The sequence below is a fragment of the Amblyomma mixtum genome, chromosome 3 (genome assembly GCF_055824585.1).
Source record: "Amblyomma mixtum isolate Tamu chromosome 3, ASM5582458v1, whole genome shotgun sequence".
Taxonomy (NCBI): domain Eukaryota; kingdom Metazoa; phylum Arthropoda; class Arachnida; order Ixodida; family Ixodidae; genus Amblyomma; species Amblyomma mixtum.
This window is the reverse complement of record NC_143014.1, coordinates 80,413,297-80,428,667: the sequence shown is the minus strand read 5'-3', so window position 1 is coordinate 80,428,667 and position 15,371 is coordinate 80,413,297. Positions and strand designations below refer to the sequence as shown.

The 15,371-nt window shown below is 48.2% G+C and overlaps 1 protein-coding gene across 1 annotated transcript; it reads right to left on the bottom strand.

Annotated features, from left to right (window-relative positions):
- Nucleotides 1–5,594: 5,594 nt before the first annotated feature.
- Nucleotides 5,595–14,826, bottom strand: LOC149350756 (lysozyme 2-like). The gene is made up of 6 exons (XM_089576928.1): nucleotides 14,613–14,826; nucleotides 9,406–9,547; nucleotides 7,800–7,891; nucleotides 6,547–6,610; nucleotides 5,940–6,015; nucleotides 5,595–5,812 (listed from the first exon to the last, which is right to left on the bottom strand). The coding sequence occupies exons 1-6, from the start codon at nucleotides 14,757–14,759 to the stop codon at nucleotides 5,698–5,700; spliced, it is 636 nt and encodes a 211-aa protein (XP_089433054.1). The 5' UTR covers nucleotides 14,760–14,826; the 3' UTR covers nucleotides 5,595–5,697.
- Nucleotides 14,827–15,371: the final 545 nt, after the last annotated feature.

Here is a 15,371-nt window from a genome sequence, read left to right as displayed (position 1 = left end):
ATTCCATCGTGCTGCGTGTAGTAATAATATTTGCACGCAAAAGAGAAATGGTGCAAAGCAACGTGCGAGGCTGGACAGAAAGATGAGAACTCATATTCCATCGTGCTGCGTGTAGTAACAATATTTGCACGCAAAAGAGAAATGGTGCAAAGCAACGTGCGAGGCTGGACAGAAAGATGAGAACTCATATTCCATCGTGCTGCGTGTAGTAACAATATTTGCACGCAAAAGAGAAATGGTGCAAAGCAACGTGCGAGGCTGGACAGAAAGATGAGAACTCATATTCCATCGTGCTGCGTGTAGTAATAATATTTGCACGCAAAAGAGAAATGGTGCAAAGCAACGTGCGAGGCTGGACAGAAAGATGAGAACTCATATTCCATCGTGCTGCGTGTAGTAACAATATTTGCACGCAAAAGAGAAATGGTGCAAAGCAACGTGCGAGGCTGGACAGAAAGATGAGAACTCATATTCCATCGTGCTGCGTGTAGTAACAATATTTGCACGCAAAAGAGAAATGGTGCAAAGCAACGTGCGAGGCTGGACAGAAAGATGAGAACTCATATTCCATCGTGCTGCGTGTAGTAACAATATTTGCACGCAAAAGAGAAATGGTGCAAAGCAACGTGCGAGGCTGGACAGAAAGATGAGAACTCATATTCCATCGTGCTGCGTGTAGTAACAATATTTGCACGCAAAAGAGAAATGGTGCAAAGCAACGTGCGAGGCTGGACAGAAAGATGAGAACTCATATTCCATCGTGCTGCGTGTAGTAATAATATTTGCACGCAAAAGAGAAATGGTGCAAAGCAACGTGCGAGGCTGGACAGAAAGATGAGAACTCATATTCCATCGTGCTGCGTGTAGTAACAATATTTGCACGCAAAAGAGAAATGGTGCAAAGCAACGTGCGAGGCTGGACAGAAAGATGAGAACTCATATTCCATCGTGCTGCGTGTAGTAACAATATTTGCACGCAAAAGAGAAATGGTGCAAAGCAACGTGCGAGGCTGGACAGAAAGATGAGAACTCATATTCCATCGTGCTGCGTGTAGTAATAATATTTGCACGCAAAAGAGAAATGGTGCAAAGCAACGTGCGAGGCTGGACAGAAAGATGAGAACTCATATTCCATCGTGCTGCGTGTAGTAACAATATTTGCACGCAAAAGAGAAATGGTGCAAAGCAACGTGCGAGGCTGGACAGAAAGATGAGAACTCATATTCCATCGTGCTGCGTGTAGTAACAATATTTGCACGCAAAAGAGAAATGGTGCAAAGCAACGTGCGAGGCTGGACAGAAAGATGAGAACTCATATTCCATCGTGCTGCGTGTAGTAACAATATTTGCACGCAAAAGAGAAATGGTGCAAAGCAACGTGCGAGGCTGGACAGAAAGATGAGAACTCATATTCCATCGTGCTGCGTGTAGTAATAATATTTGCACGCAAAAGAGAAATGGAGCGTTTTCATAAGAGACAGATGGTGAGATGTTTTCTTAATACGTGGGTGATCGCGACGTTTGTGATGACTCGCTGCGACATCAGTATACCTACGCTTGCAGCAGCGACTGGCCTTGAGGTCGCCGTTAGCTCGCACCTTCGCCTGCCAGTTACTCTCTGATAGCCACTCCGCCGTCACCGTCCGCCGACAGTGAACGCGAATTGAGTTCAAATATAGTCCAAGTTATCAGGCAGCTCTTTCCTTGTGCAATTGGTGGACAAACTTTTCGATAGAACGGCAGCCTGAATCACTCGTATGAGCTGTCAAAGGTCGTCGCGAGCGGAAGTCTGAACAACCTCTCGAATTCAGAGTTTGTTGCCTCTCAAAGTACCCGTTGAATCGGTGACGGTCGACCGGCCTGCGCCACTTTGCACAACGAAAAGGACGGTGTCAATCACTTTTGGAATTAACAAATCTCATAGCCGCTCCACGAGATGCGCCATTTCGAACAAATGCACAGCATTCAATACAGCTAGCATAATCCCGTGCAATCTCAAATCACGCGACAAACACCAACACATAACCGCGGCAGACGAACGTTTCTACAGTTTTGCACTCGATTTGGCCGCTGCACCGAGAGCAGTAGTGTCAGGCTACACTCGCGCCGCAAGAACTGACACTGCACTGGCACGGCACTTTTGTGAACTAGTGCAGTAAGTGCAGCCAAACCGTAGAGGCCTTTATTCAAGCGCATCGAGCACGTACCGTCACGCAATAAGAAAACCGCACGTATTGAGGTCGCATTACCGTAAAATCGGTAGTGGTTGGAAGCCGTAACCAAATGCACATGCAGTGTTGAAGATCAGAGAGTAGACGGGGGTAATGTGGCGCAGTGGTGACACAGAGGGTTTGCATACGACTCACCTGGATGCGCGTTTAAGGATAGTTTTGGGGAGCTAAGTTTATATGCTGCTGACCATTTATAGACCTCAGGTATTCTGGCGCCTGGTCACTCACCGATACTGAGGTATACAGTAAGATTTGGCGCGTAAGGCACTAGTGCAGGACACCAGGTTATGCCAAGTCGGTCATCTTTTCGGAGCATGCGTCGGTATCTAGAGGATCTCCCTTTTTAGGGGGGACGCCCACCAAGGGACACTGAGAAAGGATTTATACATCATGGGTTGTAGGAAAAATTGGCCTCGAAAGAAACGCCCTTCGCAAGAATGGCCCCAGAAAGGAAGGCCCCGGAGGAAGCTGCCTCTGTAGGAAAAAATGGCACCTGGCGAAAAAAAAAAAAAATGTCACGGGAACACTTTTGTATGAGAAAGTTACCAGAGAGTTAACAGCGGATTGTATAGTACGTGCAAAAGTACGCAGTACATCTTCAATTTTTGTCGTCCCGGACGGGTGCCCTGCGCGTAAGTTCTGGAGACCGCATTGCATGGCTGCAGAGCGCCGACTGGGTCCCGGGTCATCTTCACGGTCACGGTCGCTTCTTTAGAACGCTTGCTGTCGACTGCTGTCCCAATGTTTGGCGGCTATCACAGACTATGCTTCCCAGCCTCCTGTTTGCCTTCGGAATGTCTGTTTGTCATGGAGGAAGGAAAGAATTCAGGAGCGGAGGTTACGTCACATTTTTTGAAGCCGGACGTGACGGCGGCTTTATCGAGCCTCTTTATCGAGGGTTACATTTCAAGCAATCCGAACCAGACTGCGAACTCCGACTGCCAGCCATGGCAACTGAAGTGGCCATGGTTGGAGTTCTGATGGGCTTTTTAGCTTTTTATTTGAAGCAATGAAACTGCAGCTCAGGTCTTTTTCTCGATGTGAAAACTTCCTATGTGGGTTTACGGAAGTAGAAGTTGCAGAGCATGCCGAATGAGTAGGCGATGTAGAGATAGTAAAAAAATGCAAGTGTATAGGAAGACGAAAATTCGCCAGTAGAAGTTTTAGAAGAAGAAAATGTCGGAAACTGGGCTTGCTCGCATTCAACGTGGACGCATGTGCAACAGTTAGAAGTATCCGCCATTGTGGAAGTAGCCAAATGACCAAGTTTTTTTGTGCGGTCAAGAGTCAGGATGTTTGGTGCGATCGAATCGGGCACTGGCTATTCGCGGCCAAAAAGCAGAAACGATTTACGGTAGAAGGTTGAGCCGGGACACTTAGAAGACGTGATATACAGAGTGGTGTTGGAGCAGCTGAAAAAAAAAATTGCTTCAAGTCTTCTTATGCATGATAATTACTGCCATAAGCTTTAGTTGCGGCAAGGTTAAGACGATATTTTTGTCGCATGAAAGTATTTTTACAACGAGGGGCAGCGGTAAAACATCACGGGCCGAGTTCACGCCTCTTGCAACCACTCGGCCATAGTGTCCTCATTTCAGCACACGGGCAATATCTTCATACTTGTTCAGTTGCAAGGCTAGTAAAGAAGCTAAATAAGGCAATAAAAAAAAATCCAGAGGCCTACAAAAATTCTAGGGCTGAAATATAGGTTATCAAGACATTTTTATTGCAATTCATTGTTTTTGGTTGTCTTTATCCCTGTAGGCCGCCGCGGTGGCTCAGTGGCTATGGTGCTCGGCTGCTGGCCCGAAAGACGCGGGTTCGATCCAGGCCGCGGCGGTTGATTTTCTTTGGAGGAGAAATTCGAGGCTCGTGTACTGTGCGATGTCAGTGCATGTTAAAGAACCCCAGGTGGTCGAAATTTCCGGAGCCCTCCACTATGGCGTCTCTCATAGCCTCAGTCGCTTTGGGACGTTAAACCCCATAAACCAACCAACCTTTATCCCTGTAGGAAAGAAAAAAAAAAGCTCGATTCACGGCTGATTTTCTGAAACTCTTTCTTTCTTTCTTTCTTTCTTTCTTTCTTTCTTTCTTTCTTTCTTTCTTTCTTTCTTTCTTTCTTTCTTTCTTTCTTTCTTTCTTTCTTTCTTTCTTTCTTTCCTATTCTGCCAGTTAGAGCTAACGAAAAGGTGCCATTTTCGCATGGGTCTGCTATCCATGTGCGTTGGGCGTCTTCCGGAAAGCCGGGGTGGTATTCTCCCGGTGTCGCCTTTTGCGACATGTCGCATTCGCTCTTCGCTGATTGGCTCGAGCCGCGGTGACGGCGGCGTGACGACACGGACCCGCCTTCCTGCTACGTCATCGTGACGTCGCCCAAATTTACTACGCTTAGTCGAACAACGGAATGCGCTGAAGCGATTCGCGCGGTCGACGGGCTACCGTTAGCGTACGAACGCAATCGGCAGTTGCGGCTTCTGCTCCCTTGGCGTGAAAACATGGCGACGTCCTTTCAAGCGAGAGCCGCCCGCTTCAGCCAATTCAGCAGTCCTTGCGATTCCGGTCTGCATGTTTACCGGCAACTACTGGTGTTGTTACTTTTCGCTATGACTTACCTTGCTTCGACGATAAAGTTTAAGCTGCAATTCAGCCTAGTTTTTTTAGATACGCTCTCCATTCTGGAGCGCGCAAGCCGAATGGGACCTCCAGCTACAGTGCTACCGTCTGCAACTGCCCGAAACGCAGCCGAAACCTAGCACAACCGTCCGGAACGAAAGAAAAATAGATTTTGAGTTTTTTCGCGGTGTTTTATAGACTTAAATGAAGTAAAGCGAGTTTATAGTAAATTTGCAAATTTTTTTTGAACATTAGACGTCATGTGATGACAAATATTCTTGCTATAAAAGATACGAAACTACTGCTGCTAGTGAATCAGCAGTGGTAAATTGTCGCTTCTCGGAGTGAATGAATGCACCGCAGACGAAAGTGCCGGCGGCTTTTTCCGTTTCTTCGAGCATCTGTAAGCACTTTTTTAGGCCCCGCCCATATGCGACATGTCGCAAAAGGCGACACCGGCAGAATACCACCCCTGGAGACCAGCGTAGACGAAGGCAAGAGCGGAGCATTACAAGATCTGTTCAGAAGAAACTACGCATTTTGGAAGAATAACGTGTAACCATAACTTACAGAACCTATCGCTAAACGTTGGCTAAACGTTGAACGCTCCCGTTGTAGTAGTTCCCAAACAGCTGTTGCAGCTTCCAAAACAGAAATCGCCAAGGCAGTCATCGACATTCCAAACGCCAATGAACGGCTAAAACAATAGTTTCTATCGGCGACCACTTGAGCCAGTGGGGTAAAACTTCGCCGTTACAGCCATTTCTTCCTCATTTCAAGTTGATGTACCAAAGTTTCTGCGTAATCTACGTGATAACAATAGCGAGAATACAATAATTTAAAATATGTGTTTTTATTTTCTCCCGTAAGTGTAGACGACTGAGTTAACGTTGACAGCGTTGCCGGAAACACATTCGGATAAGTAATTGCTGAAGTTGACTCCTCTGCACAGGCCCCTCCACACGGCCCTGCGATAGTATGGGATAAAAAGGAAAAAAAAAAAGCAGAGCATCAGGCAACAACGCGATAACGACCGATCTTGTAAGACGCGTATAAACGCAGTGTTGTATAAAACTATTTCTGCTTCCAACTCACCAGGCAGAAAATCCGTGCCTCTTATAAATGAGGCGCACGCACTCGACGTCGTCGGTTATGTTGTCGTCCTCCAAATCTGTTCAAGAGGAGAGAAAAAGTATGGCGACTTCCATCACATTTTTTAGAAATTTTGATATTGCTTGTCAGGCTCATACCTAAATTACCGATGATAACTGAGACAAACTTGCGCGCTAGTTGGTTTCGACATGACTGAGGTGTACAGTACAGCGAGTACAGGGACAAGACAGGAGACAACAGCGAAATGATTGTATCCTCCATCGCCTTACAGCGCTTGAAAAAAAAAAAGAAGGGAAAAGCGTACATGTTGTCTTTTGTCTCTGTGTCGGTTGTTCTGCACACTATTGTCATACCAATGCTATTGTTTGCCTACGTAGCGCTGCTTCGGTGGCTCTTGGTTGCAGTAATTCTTCCACTCTCCTCTGCCGTATACGCTACGCTGGCCCCTACCCACCTTCAAAATAAATTTAAGAAGAAAGTCGTCTTCCCTCAGTTTTGTGCCCACCAACCGCGAGATAGTTTAACTAGGTCAGGTTCTTGAAGTAGGAAGTTATGGGTGTAAAAGGATAAAGGAAGAAAGCCACGTTACCAGCGCAATCAATGCGGCATTCATTCTTTGGTCCGGGCGGACTGCACCAGTACCGGTCGTTGATCTGGAAGTGGACAAGACCACGATTTGTTTGTGAGGAACATTAGCCCATGGTCGGATGGCAGCCTTGACTTATGTATTGTACGCAAGTGTAGTGGCGAACGTGATTTACGGCTGTGTATTGGGAAGCCGGCAAGTCGTTGATGGTATTTGCTCAGGAAATAAGCGACGGTTACTACCGCCTGGTGAACACAGCCTGCGCCGAGCGGAGTATTTGTCGCTTAGTAATGATTGCCTGGCTGATCGCTCGCTTTTTATAGTTCTGATACACAAATATGTGCACGGATTCGAGCAGTCAGCTGTTCTCGAATTATGCCTTGGCCGTATGCTGAGGCCATCAGAGGTACAGGCAAACTTAGCCGACCGCCCCTTGAAGTCCAGTCAAGAAGCACGCGTTTATAAATATAGTCCTTCGTACATTCATAACCGATGCGTAGGTGATCTGCTCTGCGTCGGCCAAACAAGACCAATGAATGTTTTCTGGTGCACGATAATCCATGTATATATTAAGTCTGTAGTGATCACCATCTCGCTTCTGAATGCTGACCGCATCGCTGTTCGGTAATGAATGGGTCGGGGCTAGTTGCTGCTAATCATAAACGAGAAGATAATAACGAATCAAGAAAACAGGCAGAGCGCGCTGCGTTGTTGTCTTGATCCGTTTTTTTTTTTTGCGCGCTTACCGTCGATCGCCCAGACAACGGTGCCCACGCTCGCGACTATTACCATTACAAACGGGCAAGAACCATACTGCGCGCGAGCTGTTCCATCATTTACATATATACAAACAACTTGTCAGCATAACAGGGGCATCTTTTCCGAAACTGTTTGAATAACTGTTTGATTCTTTGTTCTTCTCGCTTCCAAGTGCATTCGGAACCCCGGAAACACTACTGAGTGTTCAGCTCGTGACCTAGCAACTGTTCCGCTCGCACGCTCAGAGGGCATCGTGGCTTCTTACAAAGGCAGGCGTTATTTAATGCTCACAGTTGCTGAAACGGCGCCGTTCGCTGTAACGGGCAACAAGAGCAGCCGATGGCGCTCCAAGTCGGGCAGCCAGCGTGTACAAGTGCACATACTAATGCACACTGCATCTGACGTCACTTTGCCCATTGATTACCCTCTGTCTGGGTGTGCTTCCTTGTGTGGAAGTTTTGGCCGCTCAGTCTACACAACGCGCGGGGTTTGCGCACCTGGAACAGGCCGTGGTCTGCGCTGCCGTCCCAGTTCATGTGGCCGACTGCGCTGCTGTTGAAGAGGCTCTCGTGCTCCGCTATGCACACCCCTGCGACAACATTCCCACTGGATTCACTTCGCTGCGGCTCTAACAATGCCGCGCGTTCTCCATATACACACAGCCAGCGAGGGAGCCAGGCTTCGGCAACACGGATGAGCAGCAGGATATTCATGAATTAAGTTTCACTGTCGCACCTTCTGCTACTTGACAACACTTCTCTCTGAACACAAAGACAAGAACAACAGCAGCAACAAACGGACAGCAGATACGCTACAGTCAACGCAGCCACGACATTTTAGAGACGTTGACTATGTTGCAATGTTTGACCTCTCTAAATACCCTGGATGAGTTCACTCAGCGTGTGCACCATTGATCTTAGCTTGTTTTCTTTCTTCTGCTTATCACACGCAATCAACGCCGTACAATTATTGTGTCATCAACATTGTCATCAACATTAGGACAACGCGGGCATTTCGATTGCTCATATGTCCAAGAAGTGAACAACACATCAAAGTGCACCAGTGTGGCGGCAACAGTAGGAAGAGACCGACCAATGCAGATCAGCCAAATAGCAGCCCAAGAGACACACGCGTATGCATCGTTATGATTATCTTAACGCACTCATGGCCACCCGTGTACCCCAGTAACTGCGCTCCGACGGCCCGTGCGCAAGCAACGCGTTGTCCTTCGATCTATATCTCGCTGCCGGCAGATCACCAATGTAAATCACGGTAACTTACCTGTCGAGGATGCATTGAATGCAACGGTCAGACTCAGTCCTTGAATCTGATTCCCAGCCGCTCAGTAAGCACAGCGGTTGTACTATCAGCAACGAATGAAACGCGAACAAGAAAACTGAGGTGGCAACACAATAACGCCAACATATTAGCTCCTAGAGAGGAACTACAAGCGAGATTGATTAACATTTCTCAAGAAGACTGTTAGCGCTTTCGAAATTCAAATAACCTGAGCTTGTATCGAGCTTCCCGCGGCTAAGAGCTTTTTATTTTCCTGTCCTTGGCTCAGTTGTCTTGTTCGCGTTTCATTTCTTGCTGATAGTACATTACGTTGGTGAAAGGGCGCACTTCAAGCTTCATCATCCCGAACAGCGTAATACAATGAAGTAACGTCTAGGCTAATCTCGAGTTAACGTCTGCACTTCCGTTTAGCCGCATACAAGCATGCATAAAAGCGAACAGGGGAGGCCGCACACATAAATCGGCGTTCGCCGCTCGTTCGCTTTTCTTTTCCCTCCGACGCATTCTCTAATAGTATGTCCCAGCGCCCCGCTAGTCGTGCAGGTTAAATGGTATCAGGTAATCCGTCGCCCTAACAGCAATTGCGAGGCCTGCGTCCTCACCTATTGCAGTCTATAACCAATCCGAAGATAACAATTTGCGTTAAAAATTAGGCAAGTTTCGTTCAGTATGCACGCTTTTCGGCCGCAGCACTCGCTGGTGACCTTGTGCTCAGCCCTGTAACGGCCGCCCGAAGTCGAGCACTGCCCGGAAGCACCACCGCCTCCACACGGAGGGCGGCACAGAGAGAGATAGAGTGCTCACACTGCGCCAGCTGGTCCTCGGGGAAGCCGTGCACGAAGTACAGCTCCCGTGCCAGCTCGCACTTGTCGTACACCTTGCCCCAGGAGCAGGGAAGCGCCACCAGGGCGGCCAGGAGCGCGACGTGGAACAGCATCTGCAAGCACTGCGGCAACGGGCGCCCGCGGTCAGCTCCGGTGCGCGGGGTGCGCGCACGTTTTATGAGCGTACGCGCGGCCACAAGAACAGGACGCGGAGCGGACCGCGGGGTGGACGTGTGCGTCGTCCTAATCGGCGCGGTCGCCCGCGCGTCGGCGGTGACAGGTTCGGTCTTCCACAACTCATTGGTAGTCCGCGAGGGGCGCGCCTTGGCCCCGGTAGCGGCGGCCGTGCGACCTCGCGACTCGCGTGAGAGCCGAGAGGGAAGAATACAACACTGCGCGCCGTTATTGGTGGAGCGGGCTTGCGATTGCGTGCAGGGACCTCCGTATGCGCTCGCTGAGTCAGTGTCCGGCAGTGCGCGACCCGAAGTGCATGGCCCATCCTGGTTTGCGCCTGTTTCCTTTTCAAGGGCGGTCGGGGCACGCAGTGTTGCGCCGATATAAACCGATAGAACGCCGATAGAAACTGGACGTCCCCTGAACGTGTTCCCAGAGATATGGGTGCAGGAGGACACACGTAGCACGCATAACAAACACCCTAATATTACTTCTTCAAAGCTGACTATAGTTACGGCATGCATAGGCCTGTTAATTCTTAACAACTTCATCTTTAAGGGATTAAGCATCAATGCGCCAATTTTCTTTACCCTTTTTCTTTGACCAACAAGTTCTTTTTCTTGTCGTAACCAGGTATGGTGAAATATTTCGCTTGGAGTCAAGGCGACCTTTACTCGCTTGATTTAAGCTAAGCAAGCATGCATTCGAGGCGACATGACAAAATGAACAAGCCCTTTCCTTGCTCTGGGAGTCTGCGCCGTTCGCTCTGACAGTGAGTGGGGCAGCCTTCGGCGGCCTCAGCAGGAATCAGGCTGGAAACAAAATTGATCAACGATGTAATAATTTCTTCCTCTGCTGTGGTCGTCGCAGCTGGTGATAAAAAGAACACAATACTCATTATCATCCTGGTTTTCATTGCTGGACGCCCGCTCGCTCCCATTGGATGCCTGCACTTATCGCAGTATAGTTGCCGGCACCAAGTGATTCCAAAAAAAGGGGTCGAATAAGAATAGCAAAAAACACACATTTAAGAAAGCGACATCAATCGTTTTCTTATATTCTGGGATCCTTTAACGAGCGCCGAAATCTCAGTGCACGGCAATTTTTGCAAAATGCCAGATAGTGCTGAGATCTCGGTGGGCGTTTCTGTGGACGAAATTAATCCGGAGTCCTGCACTATGGCTTGCCCCGCAGCCCCCATAAACCTAGCGAGCAAGTCATTACCTTCAGGTTCTTGCCTCCAATCGCTGGTACTCGTCCGACGTGCGCTTCTCGCGCGAAGCGCTTATAGCTGAGGCTGTTGGCGAACACTTTCGTCACTCGCTCAGGTTCTCGTGGCGCAAGAGGCTCGCCTGAGTCACTTCACAGCGAGTGAATCTGTCGCAAGCGCGTACTGCGGAGGGCACCGCTCCCTATTTATATTGGCAGGGCGCTGACAGTGGAACACCGGCTGCTTGACAGACGCCCGAACGGAAAGTCCCGCATGGCTCACGACCGGCCATGTGGGCTTCGACAATGAGGGATGATCGAACTGTGAGGATGGCGAGGCCGGGGATGTGCCGTCAGTGCAGCCAGTGAAACCGCTGCAGTTGTTTCCACGGAAATGACAACTTAGCCGAGACATTGCTGCTGCAAGAAACGGCGCTCAAACGAAACGCAGATAAGAAGAGGAAAACGAGAAAGAGAAGAAACTCGGGAATTTATCGATCTGTATTTCTCGCGCTGATTTTCTTGACATGGCAAAGCGATCGATTGGTCCCACCGTAACACTGCATGCCAAATATTAGGCTCCATATAAATGTCCCGCGTACTACAATACAGACTGTGTACTAGCTTCAGTAGTTGCCGAATTTTCGCGCAAGAAATATAAAACTCTTAACCTTTTACAAATTAAACTGCATTTCTGGACATTTATCGCAAAGTAAAATGAAAGAGTCAGCTGACAGAGGTTCGGAAGGCATGGTGTAAGATCATTCGCTGGAAAAACTAGTCCCTATACCGCCCGTCAAATATCCTAAAAGTTCAACACCCCTACTGCTATACGTCAGCAGCTGTGGACTGGAGGTTTTCAGTTGATTTAATGTACCTTCTTGAGCGCGTGCGTGCTGTTGATCGTTGTTAGGACGTTCAGAAATCAGCCGAATTCGCTAATTTTTGTTTAAACGCTACATTGTTTTTCTCAGTAAATGCATCAATTCTTGTTTTACATTTCTGTAGTTTAAGGGCGAGAAACGACCGAATGGTGAAAGTTCAGCTCTTGTATACCACATTTTCGTTGTCTGGATATTGGAGGGTTAAGGCTGAGCTGCAGCAGGAAACCATTATTCCAGGTTCGTTTTTGAGAACACCTCCGTCTCCACTCTCTCCCGGTTCCGTTTCGTTTTTATAACTAAAGCAGAAAAATACCAACAGAAACGAACTGTTATACTTGCAAAGAGAATATTCAAATTGAGGGCTTCTAATGGCGCTGGCACGGCGCTTTCCTCTCATTTCACAAGCTCGTCATCTTCAACCCTGTCACGCTTTGTACCTTGCACGTCTGATTTGCCGTCAACAACCGCTGGTTGTCATGTCGTCTTGCGTCAAAAGCCGCGGTATGAATACAGTGAGCTTGTTTATTGGATGTTTTTTTTTGTATTAACCCTTTCTTTCGCTTAGGTCCCTCCACAAGGTATTCGGGTGAAGGTCAGGGCTGAGAAATATACTTCGGAAGCGGCTGCGCTTCCTACAGCTACTCTCAGGCTTGTGAACAAAGTCGTAGCTTTCCTCGAGAATGTGCGATTTGAGTAAGCGTACTCATGCACGTAAAGAACCACCGGCCGCGCGACTTGTATTGTGCGCTGCCGTGAACTGGTGGTGGTTGTAAAGGTAGTGCCGCGTGGTCATGCGCGAATATGCCGCGCACATTTTTACCGACCATAAATTTGAGTAACCACGGTATATCTACGCCAACAATCTCATACTTAAGCAGCTTTACAAATCCGTAACTGTACATTTCACCCTAACCTCTTCAGACGCGCTCGCCATTCAGATTCGGTATATCTTTACCAACAATCTCATGCTTAAGAGCTTTACAAATCCGTCACTGTACATTTCACCTTAACTTCTTCAGACGCACTCGCCATTCAGATTCGAAGCAAGTATTTTCCCACCTAAAGAATACATCCCTACTCCAAGAAAGCCAATTTCCATGCAAGAAATTTTTAACTAAGTTTCAGAATAATTAGCAACTAGCACTGAAATACCAGGCTTTGTCAGATAAACCCCCGAAGGATCGCGGAATCATTTCGTCTTTCAAAGATACGCATGACGCTGGAAATTTAAAAAAAAAAAAGATATATTACGAGTGGCGAAATCTGCCAGAAAATGGCGGATGACGTGCTACCAAGACAATTGTTTTGAGATAATACTGCTTCCGCTAATTGACATAAAAAACATCTTATTTGCGATATCAAGGATGCTAAACTTCGCTAAAGTGTTGGGTGTAGCACAGTGAGAGAAAAAGCTGCGAGTCCGCTGCGTGCACAGGTTTGTACAAGGATTGCTACGGTCATGCACGGCTCCATCGTGAAGTTTCTCGCTTGACAGAAAAAAACACACAAACAAACTAATGGTCTGTTTCCTATACGCAGCTCATTTCCACACGATCTGTGCATCCCAGTTCTTGGCCGATCACCCTCTGTGGGCATGCGCCATTGTACGAGGTCAACAATAACGACGGAGCTTCATATTTTTGCACAGTTCCCGTGGTTTGTTAGAGTAAAGCTGCGAATTATTGTTTTTTACGCGTATACCAGGTATTTCAGGGAAGACTAAATAATTCTCAAAAATATGCTTTTTGATGAGATAAAATAATGGCTTTTTCAGCATAATATATTACCAGTGTTGGCGGACTCTAGAAAACCGGGGAATCGTTTTAACTGGTAAGCTGGTTAACCAATTTTTAATAATTAACTTTTTAACTAGCAGAGTTAGGCACCTAGTTGCAATCAGAGATTTGTAGCCGGTCGTTAGTAACAGCCATGCGTATCAGTTTTTAGAATTTAGAAAACGCGATTAACTTTGGCGCTGTGGCTCGACAAAATTTGGCTTTTCTGACTGGTTATGTGCACTGGAAAGGTTGCTTTGCCTGCGTGCTTTTCGAAAGCGTATATATATATGTTGGCACGATGTAGCCAAACTTTGTCGAGCCACAACGCCGAAGATAATCGCGTTCTCGACCGGCTACAAATTTCTAATTGCAACTAGGCGCCTAACTCTGATAGTTAAAAAGTTAATTATTAAAAATGAGTTAACCACTACTTCAGACAATTCACCAGCTTTCCGGAGTCCGCCAACATTGGTAATACTACGCCGCAAAAACCATATTTTTACCCCAAAAAGCCTATCTCTGAAAATTACTTCCCCGAAACACCTGGTATATAAAGCTGTGCTATCTATTACAGCGGCTTGTTCACACAGATTTTTGCGAGGAACCTGCGGTATTTATTGTAGCTGCACAAAGCAGGCGCCTAGTCCTTTGCTGTAGAAGTGCAAAGGCGGGAACTGCATTTTGCTCAAGTTTCTGCAAATGTTTGTTTCCTACAGAATTCAGTACGCTGCCATCTCTCAGCTTTTCGCCCGCTGAAAATTTCCAACGCACCAACGGCGCTGCTAGAGGGTTAGTGGCATCAGAGTTCCACTCGTAGCCCTCTTGAAGACATCCCTCCAGACGCAGCGTTAAGGTCTGCGTGCCTCTCCAGGAAAAGAAAACTCCCCACGTAGTTGTGGCGGTCGGAGCAGAGAGGGTATGAATTGAAAAATAGGATCAGTACAGCACCGGCTCTTCGCTTTTTCTTAGCCACAATCCGAATTAAAATGCAGGCCGCTTACTTCCGGCCCCGATTAGCGAGTCACTGAGCCATCGCGGCGATAGCAGCGTGCGCCTACCGCCTCAGGGTTTCGCAAACCTTATAGCACCGTCCAGTGCCGCGGCAGTCTCTTTATCTCTTTCGGAGTCGACAGGAAGCCCACCTTTGCAGAGAGTCTTCGCAGGCGCGCGCAGAAGCCATCTTGTTGCTGCGGACGGCTCGTTTTGTCCATTCTGGCAGAACCGGCTCGAGCGCCGGGCCAACGATGATCTAACGGCGTGCGGTCCGCGGGTTGTTTGCAAGGCGGCATTCATGCCCAACTCGCGTCGCGCGCGCGCGCTTTCGCAACGCGCGGGATTATCGGTTGGAATTGCGAATCACGTTCCCTCCCCCCGCGGGCAGCCCATCCCCTCCAAGGTCGGGGCGCCCGCCGGAGGACCGCGCTTCACGGACGCCCCAGCGCACGCCTAGGATCACTGGCCGCATCGTGCGCCTTCCGAGTGTGCGGCCGTCTTCATGACGGCCGCACAATCGGTGAGGCCCTCCGATGGTGTCTCAACCTGGCGTCGTGGCATAGGTTAAATTTTGCGCTTGGAGGGCCAAGCGCTTAGCTTAGCGAACCATTGCGGTTGTACCAGTTGCTAAACACACCAAACGAAGGTGGTGGACCGGTGGATAGAGTTTCGTATTGAATTGGCCATGCTGGAGTCCAAGGCTGTCAGCGTCCTGCCTTGTATAGTGTGTCCCTCCAGTGTTGTGAGCGTTTTTAGCTTGGTAAAAATACCAAAGCCGTTCGTGTAGATCTTGTACCCTGTTTGGGTACTTAAGAACAGCTTGCGAAATGGGGTGAATTCAATGCGTTTTTTTTTTTATGATGGAAGGCGGCGGTTGAATCTAAGGAGGCCCCGGTACCTCGGCAGTG

Excerpts from the sequence above, each read along its gene's own strand:
- LOC149350756 (XM_089576928.1), bottom strand. The coding sequence starts at position 14,759 with ATGCCGCCTTGCAAACAACCCGCGGACCGCACGCCGTTAGATCATCGT. Across the intron at positions 6,611-7,799 it reads CAGACCACGGCCTGTTCCAG|ATCAACGACCGGTACTGGTG; the intron begins GTGCGCAAACCC and ends GTCCACTTCCAG. Across the intron at positions 5,813-5,939 it reads AGGCACGGATTTTCTGCCTG|GGCCGTGTGGAGGGGCCTGT; the intron begins GTGAGTTGGAAG and ends ATACTATCGCAG.